General features: G+C 53.4%; 6 protein-coding genes across 6 annotated transcripts; 2 read left to right on the top strand and 4 right to left on the bottom strand.

Annotated features, from left to right (window-relative positions):
* Positions 1 to 413: 413 nt before the first annotated feature.
* On the bottom strand, positions 414 to 743 carry Z520_09194 (uncharacterized protein; the record flags this gene model as incomplete). The annotated part of the gene is made up of 2 exons (XM_016779689.1): positions 414 to 530; positions 648 to 743. 2 exons carry the CDS (start codon positions 741 to 743, stop codon positions 414 to 416), a joined length of 213 nt encoding a protein of 70 aa, XP_016629400.1.
* Positions 744 to 1,700: 957 nt separating this feature from the next.
* Z520_09193 (uncharacterized protein) lies at positions 1,701 to 3,883 on the bottom strand (the record flags this gene model as incomplete). Its single annotated transcript, XM_016779688.1, has 3 exons — positions 1,701 to 3,440; positions 3,500 to 3,560; positions 3,624 to 3,883. 3 exons carry the CDS (start codon positions 3,881 to 3,883, stop codon positions 1,701 to 1,703), a joined length of 2,061 nt encoding a protein of 686 aa, XP_016629399.1.
* Positions 3,884 to 5,325: 1,442 nt separating this feature from the next.
* On the top strand, positions 5,326 to 6,333 carry Z520_09192 (uncharacterized protein; the record flags this gene model as incomplete). The annotated part of the gene is made up of 1 exon (XM_016779687.1): positions 5,326 to 6,333. One exon carries the CDS (start codon positions 5,326 to 5,328, stop codon positions 6,331 to 6,333), a length of 1,008 nt encoding a protein of 335 aa, XP_016629398.1.
* A 1,884-nt stretch (positions 6,334 to 8,217) lies between these two features.
* Z520_09191 (uncharacterized protein) lies at positions 8,218 to 8,618 on the top strand (the record flags this gene model as incomplete). The annotated part of the gene is made up of 3 exons (XM_016779686.1): positions 8,218 to 8,323; positions 8,374 to 8,394; positions 8,500 to 8,618. 3 exons carry the CDS (start codon positions 8,218 to 8,220, stop codon positions 8,616 to 8,618), a joined length of 246 nt encoding a protein of 81 aa, XP_016629397.1.
* Positions 8,619 to 8,941: 323 nt separating this feature from the next.
* Positions 8,942 to 9,693, bottom strand: Z520_09190 (uncharacterized protein; the record flags this gene model as incomplete). Its single annotated transcript, XM_016779685.1, has 3 exons — positions 8,942 to 9,485; positions 9,547 to 9,578; positions 9,640 to 9,693. 3 exons carry the CDS (start codon positions 9,691 to 9,693, stop codon positions 8,942 to 8,944), a joined length of 630 nt encoding a protein of 209 aa, XP_016629396.1.
* Positions 9,694 to 10,897: 1,204 nt separating this feature from the next.
* Positions 10,898 to 12,520, bottom strand: Z520_09189 (uncharacterized protein; the record flags this gene model as incomplete). The annotated part of the gene is made up of 1 exon (XM_016779684.1): positions 10,898 to 12,520. One exon carries the CDS (start codon positions 12,518 to 12,520, stop codon positions 10,898 to 10,900), a length of 1,623 nt encoding a protein of 540 aa, XP_016629395.1.
* Positions 12,521 to 14,344: the final 1,824 nt, after the last annotated feature.

Here is a 14,344-nt window from a genome sequence, read left to right as displayed (position 1 = left end):
CATAATCCATAAATACATATATATTGGCGCACCATCTATGCCGCTCGATAGGTGGTTACTTTACCTAGATCGATCCTCTTGATTCGAGAATCCCATATCCTCGCTCCCGATATCGATCGGTTGACCCCACTATGTAACAGCCGGCGCCTTGTTACCTGTCACGTACATCCTCGTAGGTGTCTACGTTAAAAGTACAAGAAGCTGCGAGGTCCAACATGGACGTCCACAGTCTAGCTTCAGCACCGGTACCATATTGTATGTATATAGCCAAGCGGCAATGGACTTCAAATTCATCCCATTTCCTAAAAGGCGCCTTCGCCCTCCTCCCTCGCCGTCCTCGCTATAGTCCAATTCACAACTCCTCCACGCCAGACGTCCAACAACCCTTTCCTTTCTTCATTGCCAAAGGTGATTTACCAGGCATCCACAAGCGTGACCCCCGAGCGCTGTTTAATCTCGCCATGTTCCGTGACGGACAACTTCCTCGCCGCCGTCACCTCGTACATTGTGCTTGCTCCGACCTTGATAGGCTTTAGAGATTGTTAGAAGATCGTCGAAAAAAGGGATTCCGGACCCTGTGCGGTTGCCCGATGATGGGTGTGGGGGGGTGGAAAAGCAAAAAAGCACAGAAAGGAGAGGAAACCTACTTTCCAACGGTATTTGTTCCTTCCAAAGATGCTGTCCAGATACGTCACCAGCGCCGACGCGCTGATGTTGTACTTGACCAGGCTGACTTGGTCCATTTTTTTCAGGACCAGCTCATGAGGCTGCCCTGCAGGGTAGTGGAGGTTGTGTTCGAGTCGTTTGGTTGGGACGCTTATGGAGTATGGATGTTGGATGCTTGTAATGCTAATTGCGGCAGAAGAAAGATCTGGGGTGATTGCAATGGGGTGAGATAAAGATGGAGAAGACTCGTAGATGGATAGGTACGGTACGAGTAAATAATCTGGTGTCCCGGTTCGAAGATATCATTCCAGACCTCTAATATCTATGTACCCATCCATCCATTATTACTCATTCATTGACTCACTGATCCATCCAAACCAGGCACTTCTCTTAATAATGTGCCAAAGGTGTGACGAGGCCCAGGGGGGTGCCACCGGTGGGTGTCCTGGAGATGCCAGCACATCCCCGACATATCCCCTCAACCGTTCAAGCGCCATCGTTGGGTCTAGGCTCGCCCTGCAACTAATAACTGAGGCAGTGTGACTGGCTTCGCTGGGCTAGTAGGTAGGCGACAGGTGGTGGTTCGCACGCGACTCGGTCATGGGGTTACACTAGCACTCCCGGGACTATTGACGCCAGGACTCTGGGCAGGGGGGCGGAAGGGGAGGGCTGGTGATGCCAATAATCGATTGAGGCTCAGCGGAAGGTTCTGTGTCTCACGACCGTCGACGCCATGAATGCCTTCTGCGAACTGATCTTGGTGTGTCAGGCTGAGTACTCGGTACTTAAGCGTGGAGCAGAGCCTCGATCCCCCCCGCCCGACTTCCCAACTCAACGGTCAGTCATTCACTCGATATGACCGGGCGGTTAGCGAGATGATTGTACTCGTACGGAGCAAGGAAAGAGGGAATGGCCAGCCAGGCTACTCGTAAGTGGGATAATTAGATGACATTCATTACTCATCTCCTCAAACTTGGACGGTAGGTGCCTCCCTACCTCGTATTCATACAAACCCCCTTCCGCCACAACCCTTTTCAGTCACTGCGCCTCCTCCGTCTCAGATATCGTTTCTTAAACTCGTGCCACGCCTCCCCCCTTCTATGCCAGAAATCGTCCCAGCGCTCCACCGGGTGGCTTCTGCTGTTGTTGACAAACAGGCTCGACCCGCCTCCGAGCCAGTACAAGATCCCCACCTGGGCATTGCCGTTTCTCTTGTCGAATGCAATGTCGCGCCTCCTCCCGAACCGGCGGACTTGTTCCAGCCGCCAATCGTACCCTTCCCATTTGCTGATGACCGGTCGGACGCCGGCCCATTGAGTCAGGCACCACCGCCAGAACGGCGGCTCTTGGCTGGAGCCAAAGACTGCTAGATAGTAGCAAGTGGCGAAGAACATGACCCCGAACGTCGTGGCCGGAAGGATCCAGCCTTGCAGCGCGTCCTCCTCGTCGAGGGCGACTGGGTAGGGAAATGTCAGGTTCACGCTGGAACCCGAGTCCTTGCAGGTCAAGGTCTTGCCATCAGTCGAGTTGCTCCACGAGGTGCCAGTGATGGGAAATCCATCTTGGTCGCGGTAGGGAGGTATGATGCTGAGGATGACAACCCACAGATTCGCCAGTCCATACACAACGCAGAAGGATGCTGGGACATATCGCCACCATCCCTCGCAGTACCTCAACTTCAGGTCCCATTCCCACCCGCTGCCTTCTCCCTGACCATCCATTCCCGTGTCACTGTTATGGTCCCCACGACCGACTTGATCGAGATGCTTTGTCCTCGACGGAAGTCTGAGGACGGCAAAGCCCATGATAGTCAGAATGATGCAGTGCGCATAAGTCTGGATCAACCCAGGCATACTGACTGATTCCAGGACAGTTCTGATGGATGCCGATGCGGCTATGAAGACCGTCGTCATGATCCCGTGGAGCACAAGGCCTCCTCGCGGCGCAAGATACTGGTCCAGAGCTTCCACATGCCCAGCGGAAGGCGAGTCGCTCTTCCAGAAGTCGGACCACGGAAGAATATTGCCTGATCCTATGCTTTGCTTGATGCGCGAGAAGGTGTAGATGATCGAGTTGAGGCTGCCCAGAGAAGAAATGGCAATGAACACAGACCATGCCTTGTATGCCGCCTCATTGTTACCAAAGAGCATCGGTGTGTAGTTGATCGCGATAGGAACATATGGGATGGTCTTAAGAAAAGTTGCGACAATAGCGATGTACAAGATGCTGACGACCGTGACTGCAAAGATGAACCCTTTGCGCAGGGTCACAGGGCTCTGTGGATCAATCTCACCGGCCACAAATGTCGCATTCTCCCAACCTTCGTAAGAAAATATCACCAGGAGGAATGCTTTCGCCACCTGGATTTTCGACATGCTTGCCGCTGGCGGGTCACATTGTTGAAACCCTGCCCCTGGGTACGTCCCAACCTGTATCGCGTGCCAGCCAGCGCAGAGCACAACCAGCAGCAAAAAGATCTTGACGGCGGCAAAGATTTGGTTGAGCACGCGTCCCGATTGGGGAGAGAAGTATTGCAAAAGGCACAAAAGAAGGAGGACCAGAAAGGCAATGGTCCGCAAGAAGTCGCGGTCGGGATCCTCTTCTGGGTTTCTCGCAAATAGCAACAAGCGCCCGATCTGCAGGCAGTTTGCGGCGGAATTGAAGAACGCGACGAATATGAATGCATACGTGCAGTATGCATACAAGCCGTCTCCTAGCAACCGTTTGATCCATGAGCGCCCTCGGCCGGATCGGCCTGACGTCAATTCATCAAGCTATACATTCTTTTCGTCAGCCAGGGCACAAAAGGATCAGGAATAAGACTTTCACTTACGTATACAAGTTCTCCGCCATTGTATGGCATGACTGTGGAGCACTCCAAGTAAATCAACATGCTGCTCACGAGTTAGCATTCACACCTTGGTTATTCTTTCCTAGCCTATCACAAGTCTACTCACCTGATCAATGTGTAGATCGAGCCTATCGCCCACAGCGTCATCGTCAGCCCCTTGTCGCCAGTGAGCACGAGTACGGTGGACACGTTGGTATATATGCCAGTGCCGATCATTTTGTTGACGATTAGACTGAACACATCATAAGTCCCGAGCAGAGGGGCGTGTGCAACCGGTCTCGTCTGTGGCGGTTCGTCGCCGTCCTGCGACGGGCTGCGAGATGGTAGGTTCGTCATTTCTATGCCACTGGGGCCGTGTGGCGCCATGGTGATGGAAGGGCTCAATGGCCCGAATGCGTGGGACACACAGCCTCAGACCGTTATGAAGGTGAGTCGCTGTCACCGCAAAAGTGTCCAAGATGACTTTGCGTAACTACAGACAAGAATGTAGGATACACGGCAAATGGAATAGGCAAATACAGATCGCCAGGCAGAAAAGAGCCTGAAGACGAATAAGGATGGGCAGAGACCTGTGTTATAGGGGAACCGGCTCAAAGCAAAATGGGAATGGGGCGCGTCAATAGACTAAGGTTAAAGGAAGAGTGTCAAAGTGAGGCGTAGGCCATCGTTTCGTGTCGTCAGGCTGAGCCAGAACGTCTCTGGCCCGTCGCCATGGCTTGGGATGAGCCCTGTTTCGCCCTGCTGGACTCGAGGTTTGCGGGAGGGCTGGCCCGCCGGTAGACGCCCACGACCGCCACCTTGTGTGCCTTGCCAAGAGCTTGCATGTTCGGGGTCAGGGAGCAAGGTAGGAAATAATTAATATGGCGTCTTCTTCTAGAACGGTGACTCGTGGTCGGCTGGCCAGGAGCATGGACTAGTGACCTGGCGGACCAGAAGTGGATCAGCTACACCGGTTTGGCGGATCCCAGCTTCGACGCTCGTCATTGGACTGTTGTTTGGCCCAGTTCAACAAGCCGTCCTGAAGCTTGAGATCTGGGCAAGTCATCTGCGCCCTAAATTATGAGAGTTGCAGGACGGGTTAGCACAGCACTTGCGGCTCGTGGCAGTGTTGCTTAGCGAAGTAGGCAAAGGGTAGGTGAACGGGAGGATCAAGTTGAGATACTCTGTGCTCTGAGCGCTCAGACAAACCTCTTCCGCAGGCAAAAGGCACGGCGCAGCCATCAAGAGCATCCGGGGCATGAGCTTGGGCATGGCATTCTCTGTCTTTGAACAGACAGCACGCGACATGTATTAGAAGGTGGCCAAATGACTCTCGGGGGCAAGCATCGTGTAGGAGCTTGTAAGGAGAGATTCGTCGGTCAAGGACAGGGGCTGGCGAGGCTGGTGAGGCTTGACTGCGGCTGAGTTCAGGTGAAACCGCCAAGTCACCCGAAGTTCAATACTAGTATCTCCACGTGATGTTCGGCGCCGGCCGGAGCTGCAGGCCCGCCGCGAGCCGAGTCCCGAGTCCCGACGAGGCTGAAAAGCCAAACCATGGCGTCATTGGGGGCCGGAGAGGGTTGTTCTCCGGACTTCTCAGAATATTTGACGCTCTATCAATCGGGCAAATTTTCAACATTCGAGAAAGAGCACCCCGTTTCAGATTCTTGAAGAAGGCATATGACCATCCTGAAGATGAGATAAGTCTGAGCTTGTCAGAGGCGCCATTTTAGGACAACCCGGCTGAGCCAGCACCGCGGAAACCCTCCCAACAAACCACAGTCAGAAATCCAAAATATTGGGTTCCCACAACAGGAGACTAATAGATCATGTCCTCGCCAGAACTGGACATGCAGGCCCTCCAGCAACTCAGAGGCCAATTCTCCCAAGCACTAAAGGACTTTGCTTCTTCGTCGTCGTCTTCGTTTCGAATCTTACACTCGATCCCACCCGCCACGACGGCCCCGACACCATCAAGCCCGATCGTCACAAAGACGGTCTACGTTCTCGACTCGAGCTTCAACCCGCCTTCCAAGGCCCATTCAAGTCTGGTGAAGACGGCACTGAAGTCGCAGACCAAGAATTCGACTCCGAGGGTCCTATTCTTGCTGGCCTCCGTGAACGCAGACAAGAAGCCCAAGCCGGCCGACTTTGAGGATCGGCTGGTCATGATGACTTTGGCGGCCGAGGATCTACGGTCCGCCTTTAATACACCAGCTCCGATAATCGACATCGGCATCACGAAGGAGCCATATTTCGTCGACAAGGCCACCGCGATCGACGCAAGTGGCCTCTACCGTCCTCCAGGCCACGACCCTTCCAGCCCAACGGAAGACGACGACGGTGTCGTCGAACAAATCCACCTCACAGGCTTCGACACGCTCCTCCGGATCTTCACGCCGAAATACTACCCAAACAGCCATCCGCCGCTGTCAGCTTTGGAGCCTTTCCTGAGGAGACACCGCCTACGGGCGACGATCCGCGTCGACGCCAACAGTCCCTCGCAAAACCTCAAGGACGCGCAGAAGACGCAACCAGAGTCAAGTCTGAGTGCTGGATCCCAAGCACCACCCGACCTGACGACGATCGCCGGTCAAGAGGCGTACTTAGATAGCATCAAGAACGGGTCGCTGGAGAAGGACGGGCTCAAGCGGGAGTGGGCCGAGAGGGTGGAATTGGTGGTGGATGATTCGGGAGAAACGGAAGGTGTGAGCAGTACGAAGATACGAAATGCCATGAAGGACGGGGATTGGGACGAAGTCAAAGGGCTGGTAGGCCAGAAGGTAGGAGAGTGGATCAGGCATCGGGGTCTGTATCTAGAAGGGGGGAAAATGTGACGAGAACAAAAAAAAACCAATTAAAAAAGTCCCAAAAATTCTTTCTGCCTCATCTTCTGTTTTGATTACCGGAAGCTCTACACAGGCACGGCTAGATCGGCGGTGCAATTGTTTGGGACACTCCACGTCCGGCGCAAGAGATAATACTCTCTGTACATAACGAAGAATCTCATCATATGGCCAAAGAGCAACTCTGGTCACAGCCATGGCAACTGCTTCTGGTCGTTTGCGCCAACGGGTTCCACCTGCAGGATGGGTTTCCCCTACATCATGGGTTTTCCCTACAGGATGGGTTTTCCCTACAGGACGGGCTCCCCCTACGCCATTGGTTCCCCCTATAGTACGGGCTCACCATTGGTTCCTCCTATAGCATGGATTTTCCTGCCGGATGGGCTCCCCCTACACCATGAGTTTGCCCTAGGTACACCATGGGGGGTAACCCATGGGTTACCCCCCCTGCACCATGGGTTTCCCCTACACCATTAGTTCCCCGTACACCATTGGCTTCCCCTACGCCATGGGTTTCCCCTACCATAAGGTCCCCCTACAGCATGGGTTTTCCCTACATCATTAGCTTCCCCTACATCATAAGGTCCCCCTAAAGCATGGCTTTTCCCTGCAGGATGGGTTCCACCTGCAGGATGATGAGATTGACGCACACTACACGTACCTGTGGTTCTATGAGCGAGACTGGTCCGACTCTAAAGTGCCTGGGGAAAATGGGATATGCTCCAATCATTACAAGCATGGGAAGAAGAGGGGGAGACAAGAAAGAAGGAGGCTGGAACGGTGGAATCAAGGACAGGCTAGATTCAGTTTCTGGGGAGGAGAGAGGGACAGTAATCGTGATGGTTTGTTGTAGCAATCTACCTCGCCTTAGACTCCCTACCTACTGGGTGACAACCGGCCTTCCGGTGTCCATCACATCCTTTAGGTGGACCGTATCCAAGATGGCCAGAATACTCAAGATAATTAGGTAGCTCGGACAGAGAGGGTGGGAAAAGCAGACAATCGTGGCGACATGAACTCCACCGTACAATCGACTTCTTCGACGCACAAAAGTCTCGAAACGCAAAAAAGGTGACATGACCAGATTCAGGGCCAATGAAGTGGTGCCACATATGGCCCTATATGCTGATGAAAGGGGAGTCCGTAAGAAGTCCTGAGTGAATTCAGACACTGCCAAATTTGAAATAGGCCGAGCTACCTCTACCAATTACCACTCTCGCTCCCTCGCGCCCTCTCTCTCTCTCTCTCTCTCGCGCCGTCACGCTCTGACGCCTCCCTCTTCCACAGCCTGACTCACTCAGACCTTGCCTACCTAGGTAAAGTTGAGGCAAACACTGGGTCCCCTTCTCGATTTCTAGAGATAAGTAAGGTAGGTACCTAGGTATCCAAGCTGTCTCATTGGCAGCCGCCCTGGTCGGGCCAACAAGGACGGAAATTCCTCCCTCAAGCCCATATTAGCCACATGTTATTGACAACCGACACTCCAATTGAGGGTATGCATACCGCTAGCTTCCCCACTCCATCTCTCGTATCCGCACTAACCAGAGACTCTGTGGATGACTTCGTCTTCCAGATCAACATGTTTGCCCGCATGGGAGTCCGTATGTTTCGTGCACCGAGTGTGAAATCTGCCTCACCAAGGAGCAGAGGATGGCATGATTAGGGGGTCGGGTTCATACCCACGACTGCCGCTGATGCTCTTGCTGGAACATAGGCCAAATGCGCAGCGAGTCAGGCGCCATGGCACCGAACGATGAGCATACATAGACCAGTCTTGCTCCCCAGAAATCTTGCAGTCTATACCTCTCGTTTCGGAGCCCTAATCGTCAGCCTCACAATAGATCTCAGAAAGAACCCAGACATTGTTTCTCTAGCATGGCAGCTGAGCTCATTTGGACAATCGTCTTCGGACTTACTGCAACGGCCATTGGCCTCGTTACCATCTGGCAGAACTTCTGGGGCGTGCATGTCGAGGCTGAGGGTATGTCGCCCAACCCGCTGGCGTACCATCCAAAGCTGACGCCGTCAAAGTTTCACAGAGACCACCGTATCGTACGTGGTATGGGTGGGGAGCATAGGTCAGGCCTTGATTGTTGCTTGAAGTAGGTAAATACCTCGCCGATACCCATGGACTGAGGTTGCTGACCCTTCGGCCAGGAACTGAATGTTGGCGGAAGAGCAGCACCACCCCAAAGGCCACCGGAAATCTCACACAGAACCCAGAACAGAACGGGGATCTTGAGCGTACATTGCAGAGTTGTGAGAAGAAAGATTGATGTCGTCAATGCCGGTCAGGAAAGAGCTGTCAAGCATTCGAACTTTCGAGCATGATCCAAGTGCAAGCCATCACATCTCAGGGAAGAAGGTGCAAGTGTGTCCTCAGGTGCACCCAACATTTGAACTTGGCCAGGTTGTGTCAGGGATGAAATCTTGGGACAGGGATACATCAAGTCATCTCTTTCTTATATACTCTTTGAATGGCCCGGAGCAAGTCCAGGCATATTGCTGCGCGTATGTCTTCTCACCTCCCAAGTCAGAACCTGAAACCCCAGAAAAATCGACATAACTTGGAATTCTCTTCCCTTTTCACTTAACAGGCTCAAACCTTTCCGCTGCCCTGCTGCAAGCCCGTAGCACCTGCCCCTGGCTTACCGTCACTGCCAGCAGGTTGTGGGGCGGGGTCCGTCCTCTGCAAACCCTTTTCACCTTGATCCGCCTCGGCCTTCTGCATCTGCTCACCCACCTCTCCACTAGCCGTGTTACGAGAGCTGGTGTCACCGCCTTCTTCTTTCTTGCCGCCTCCCTGGGCGCTGTCATCGCTGCCATGTGCAGGCTTTGGGGCCGAGGTGCCGTGAGACGTATCCGTGGACTTCTTGCCGTCCGGGGTCAGGCCGAACACGGCGCTGTGGCTACCCGGGGCGGCATTGCCAGACAGCTTTTCTGTGGGGTTGGGTTCGCCGACGAGGGCCGGATCAGGACCTTTGTCGGAGGATTGGTCTTGGTCTTGGTCCTCGGGGTTGCCTTGGTGGTCGTTGCTGCCGCTGTTCCCTGCCGAGACGGGCTTGGAAGGTGTCTCGGTTGCGGCTGAACCCGAGTCGTTGTCAGTGGACGCCTCGTTCTTGTGATGACCGGGGAGATGATGGCTGGAGAACAAGAGTCAGCTTTCTGGGTCTGCAGCGATATGGCACAAGAGCTCTCTCATACTGAGTGTGGTGATTGTTGTTGTCTCCTGATGACTAGATGAATGTCAACTGAAGCCCTGCCTGTCAGTGGGAGAATGAAGGGCTGTGAACTCACCTCCTCCTTGTCATACCCCATAACGTGGTTGAAGGCGTTCTTTGCAGCTTCCATCGTGGGCCAACTTCTACTACTTGGAGCTTATGGTGGTAGTGTGCGGTGCAGGGTTTACAAGATAACTTTGTGTTGCGTTGTGGTTGTGAGACTTGGATTGCAAGACGATCCTATATCAGAGGTAAAGTGTATCCCGGGAGGAGGAAGGGAGAATCAGGGACGATATATGAACTTGGCCTCTCTCGCTTCACTTCAAGGGTCCTTGTGTAGAAGCATGGCGAGGTGACAGTAGGGAGCAGTGACATGCCCTGGGGCCGATCCATGTTGCTGGGAAGATCTGACGACATCGGTTTGCGTGGGTGTGCGTCATAGCTTCAACACCCCCGAAAGACCGAAAGAGAGAGTAGAGTGAAGTGTGCCAGGTGTGTAACGCAGATTGCAAGCACGTTCGCCATCTGACGCTGGTGACGCTGGTGACGCTGTTTTGGGGCTGCATCATCAATGCGGGGCAAAAAGTGGCGCACCAGCACCTCTACTACTAGCGAGGGGTTGCTACCTGGGAAGCCTTCCTAGGTACCTAGCTCGCTACCTAGGTACCTAGGTAGGTAGATCCGCTGCCACGCTGCGTACATTCTTTGCCCCTCTCCCAACTCGTCAGCCTCCCCCCCGGCAGCTTTGCGAGCGAACCAGTAGTTGCTGCACGGCACCAGCGGATACGACGGGAATGGGCTTGTTGAAATGTGCATATCCTTGGTTCCGTTCAGCCAGTAGAGCCAATAGTACCTCGCAATGGTGATTACTAGTAGTAGGGATGTCCGAAAACTTGGCAGGGCCGATTCCCACAGGCAAAGCCTCATCGGCAAAAGATATCGTTGGAATAGAATAGGGTTGGAGAACTACTACTACTAGTACTACTCCTGCAAGGCAGAAAAGTCACTAACCACAATCAACACTCGTCATCACGCAATGTTTTACAAAACATGGGATAAATTTCATTTCAATTGTCATGGGTGAATCTTACAGCAAAGAAAACGAACCCCATCTCGTGCAGGTCGTGGTAAACAAGGCGTCTCTCTACATACATACATCGTCTTCTTCCTTCCATCTTCTAATCCCCCCTGGGTGCTCCCTTCAGGAAAAAGCAATAGCGAACGTCCCTCTTTTTTTTGGTACAAGAATCAAAAATACACGGATGGCTCTCTCCAACTATGGCCCGCACATGGTCTTTCCATCCTCGTCTGCACGATCCCGCGGTCGAAGCATCTCATGGCTTCAAGCCCACTGGAGCGGCATGCTTGGACATGGTCAGAAACCCTGAGCTCGCTCGGGCATGTCGTGTCTCGGTGCCATTACCAAACCCATAGACTGCCGACGTCGTCATGGTGGTGGTTGTGCTTGGAGTCGAGCTTGTCGTCGCCGAAGTCGACACCTCAAACGCCTCCACCGGTGCCCCGGACGGCCTGACGATGGCTTCAACCGAAGAAGGTGTGGCCGTGACAGTGACGGTGCTTTGCGAAACCTCGGTGACGGTGACGTACGCAATGCTGCAAGGAGGTGGGCGGCCATGTCCAGCCGGGCCAGCACCAGTCTCTACGGGGGCCACAGTGACTGTCTCGGTAACTGTAGACTGTAACGTGATGGTGGTGGTACCTTCGGGGCTTGTGGGAGTTTCTGTGCTAGCCGCAGCGACGTCCTTGTTGTCGTCCCCAACTCCGGGCCCTTGGTTATCTGAAGCTCCCACTGGGCTAGGGGATGGTCGAGTGATGGTAGCATAAATGGTGCTCGTCAAGGTCAAAGTCCTGGTCAGATGCATCGTGGTCGTGACGACAGAAGCCGACTCTCCAGAGCCCATGGTCAACGTAAAGGTAGTATCCTCGACAGTGGTGCTGACGGCAACTTCTTCACCAGATGAAACGGTAGTGGTTGTCATCGACCACTCGGCCCACTCCGACCAGGCTATTGGCGCGTTTGTGGTCGTCGGTGCTGCATTGACGGGTGAGCTATCACTAGAAGTGGGATCGACCGTCTCGGCAGCCACGGTGGAGCCGGTAGGAGTAGTTGAAGTCGAGGTCGGGATGTCTTCAACAAGCGTGTCGACGGAAAAGGTGGTCGAGCTCGTGGTCGTGGTCGAAGTCGAAGTCGTAACGGCCTCAACATCCGGGCTGCTAGATGTAGTTGTCGAAGTGGACGTTACTGAAGTCGTCGTGGATGATGAAATTGTCGGAATCTCGACATCTGGGCTGATGGAAAGAGTAGTCGAAGACGTTCCTACTGTCGTGGTAGAGGACGAAGTTATGGCGGGGTCAATAAGCGTGCTGACAGAGGTAGTTGTCGAAGTGGTTGTTAGTGAAGTCGTGGTAGAGGAAGAAGTTGTGACGGGGTCAGATGTTGTTGTCAAAGTGGACGTTGTTGAAGTTGTGGTAGACGTCGAAGTCGTGACCACATCAATAAACGGGCTGACGGATGTGGTTGTCGAAGAAGACACCACCGAAGTCGTTGTGGAGGACGAGGTCGTGCTTGAGGTTGTCGGATCTGACAGGCTACTTGATGTGGTGGTGGAGCTGGTACCGGGTGTGCTCGTTGTAGGGACTTCGAACCTCGGGCTAGTTGTAGCGGTCAATGAGCTGGTCACCGGGAGTCTGACAATCGCTTTGGACGTGGTCGTTTCGGACTCTGACCAGTCTGCCCAGTCTGACCCGGCGTCTTCATTCGAGCTTGACCCGGCGCCTTCATTAGAGCTTGATCCGGCGGTGTCATCAGAGCTTGATCCGATCGATATAATCGCGTTCACTAGAGCTCGTTTTGGAAGTCGATAAGGAAACCACCCGTCAGGGTGAGCCTGCGCCAACGTCAAGCAAGCCACCAGTGCCAGAGTGTGGAAATGCATTTTGGGGAGGAGTTTCGTGATTCTCGTTCAAGACTCTGGTTTTCTTTTTTGCGTCTCTTGGAAAGATGCCAACACTTCTTCGGCCTCGGGTTGTAGTGTGGTCTTCTACGTCGAGATCAACCCGCTTTGGAACAAAATGAATGTGGTTTGGGGCAAAGGAGTGACGGGATGGGAGTCGAATCGAAAAAAAGAGTGACTGACGTCTCTAGGACGTCTGAAGGCAAGGCTCAAAGGAGTGACGGCGAGATGATGAGAACACAGAGAAGCAAAAAGTAGACAGGACCTGCTGTTGAAGAGAAGGAAAAGGCATGTAAATGCTTGCGGCGAGCGCGGAGTTTCCATTTTGAGGTGCCACATGGCCTGTGGTGCCAGGAAATTGTAGGGTCATCGGGAGGTTGCGAATCAAGCAGGCCAACCCAGACATTTGCCCCAGGACTAGAAAAGAGAGCGCAGATCCAGGATGAAACGCAAAACGATGACCGGCCAAAGAATCGTGGTTGGTTGAGCAGGAGGGGTCGAATAGAGTGTCGCACGATGCGCGAAGAAATACAGGAGGCGGGTGGGGCGGAGAGAAGCGGAGGGCGGAGGCCGATTTCTACACATGATTGGCCCATTACCGCAAGGCTAGAGATCCACTTGTCCATTTAAGGGGTTAGCACCATCGAATATCCGACTCCTGAACAAGGCTGTGGGTGGCACTGTGGCACCAAGTGGCTGTCTGCTTCCTTCGTCGTCATATCGACCAGGCCCTCAAACACTTCAGTACCCCAGCCAAGCTCCTTCTCCTCGAGCTGGCCACATAGAAACCCTGCCAAGCTTGTCACATATTAGCAAACCCCCAGCGCATAAGCCGAAAGCACTTTCTTCCAGGAACAAGACCCCTACAGATCTCGTCGGAGAATTACCGCGTATCCAACCTACTCGCGTAGGCGATCAAGCTGGTACGTAATTAGCCTGCAAGCGGATATAGACGAAGCTCAAACTATCAGTCACTATGTGACACATCCGATCGCTAATCGGGGCAAATGTGTAGCGCGAGTAATATGCATATCATTTCGGATGAGCGCGGTTGGCGTTCGTCAAGATACACGAACATTGGCCGCATCTGAGACGCGTTGCTCAAGGTTTCTCTCTCGTGGCACATTATCGCGCGACTCAAGCCATGTTAATTAAGCGATGATGATCTTTCTTAATCCCCATTCTCCTTTTATGGTTCTCTCTGCATCTCAGAGAGAGAGAGGACAAGCTCATCTGCGATTAGCTTGGACGCCATTTTAGCGGAAAGCCTTGTCTCTGGCCCCCCTGGGGCTCGGTGCTCTACTTTCGGATCATTGAGCAGTGCCTCGTCCGTTGTCCGACTGTATCCAGCATCCACGAGACCAATTCTTCCCCTATAGCGGACCAACATACACTCCGATCATCACGAACGCGCTCAGAATGCAATTTCATGAATTCACGATAATAGTCCACAGAGTAAAAGATCCTCAGGGGTAGGTTCGAAAGGAAATTGATACCAAGGAAATGCCGGCGCCAGCATTATCGTCGTCGACTGTGAGCGAGAATCAAAGAAATCCGAGGACCATCCATTCTGGACCATACTCTATCACGTCTCGGAGGTCTGACTATATCGAAGAAGCTTGCGCCAAGGATTCAAAAAGGAGCGGCCAGTTCGACTGGGGTGAAGGCAAGGGAAATATCCGGGAAATTAGTCATTTCAGTCCCTGTATAGGACAGGGTAGATGGGATCTGGGCACAGTAGTTATGCCTGTCTTCCTCATATCTATTGCTCTAGCATTGATGGGGCTCGCCTTCGTCTGAGAAAGC

The sequence above is a fragment of the Fonsecaea multimorphosa genome (assembly GCF_000836435.1).
Source record: "Fonsecaea multimorphosa CBS 102226 unplaced genomic scaffold supercont1.22, whole genome shotgun sequence".
Taxonomy (NCBI): Eukaryota; Fungi; Ascomycota; class Eurotiomycetes; order Chaetothyriales; family Herpotrichiellaceae; genus Fonsecaea; species Fonsecaea multimorphosa.
This window is presented reverse-complemented; position numbering and strand designations above follow the sequence as displayed.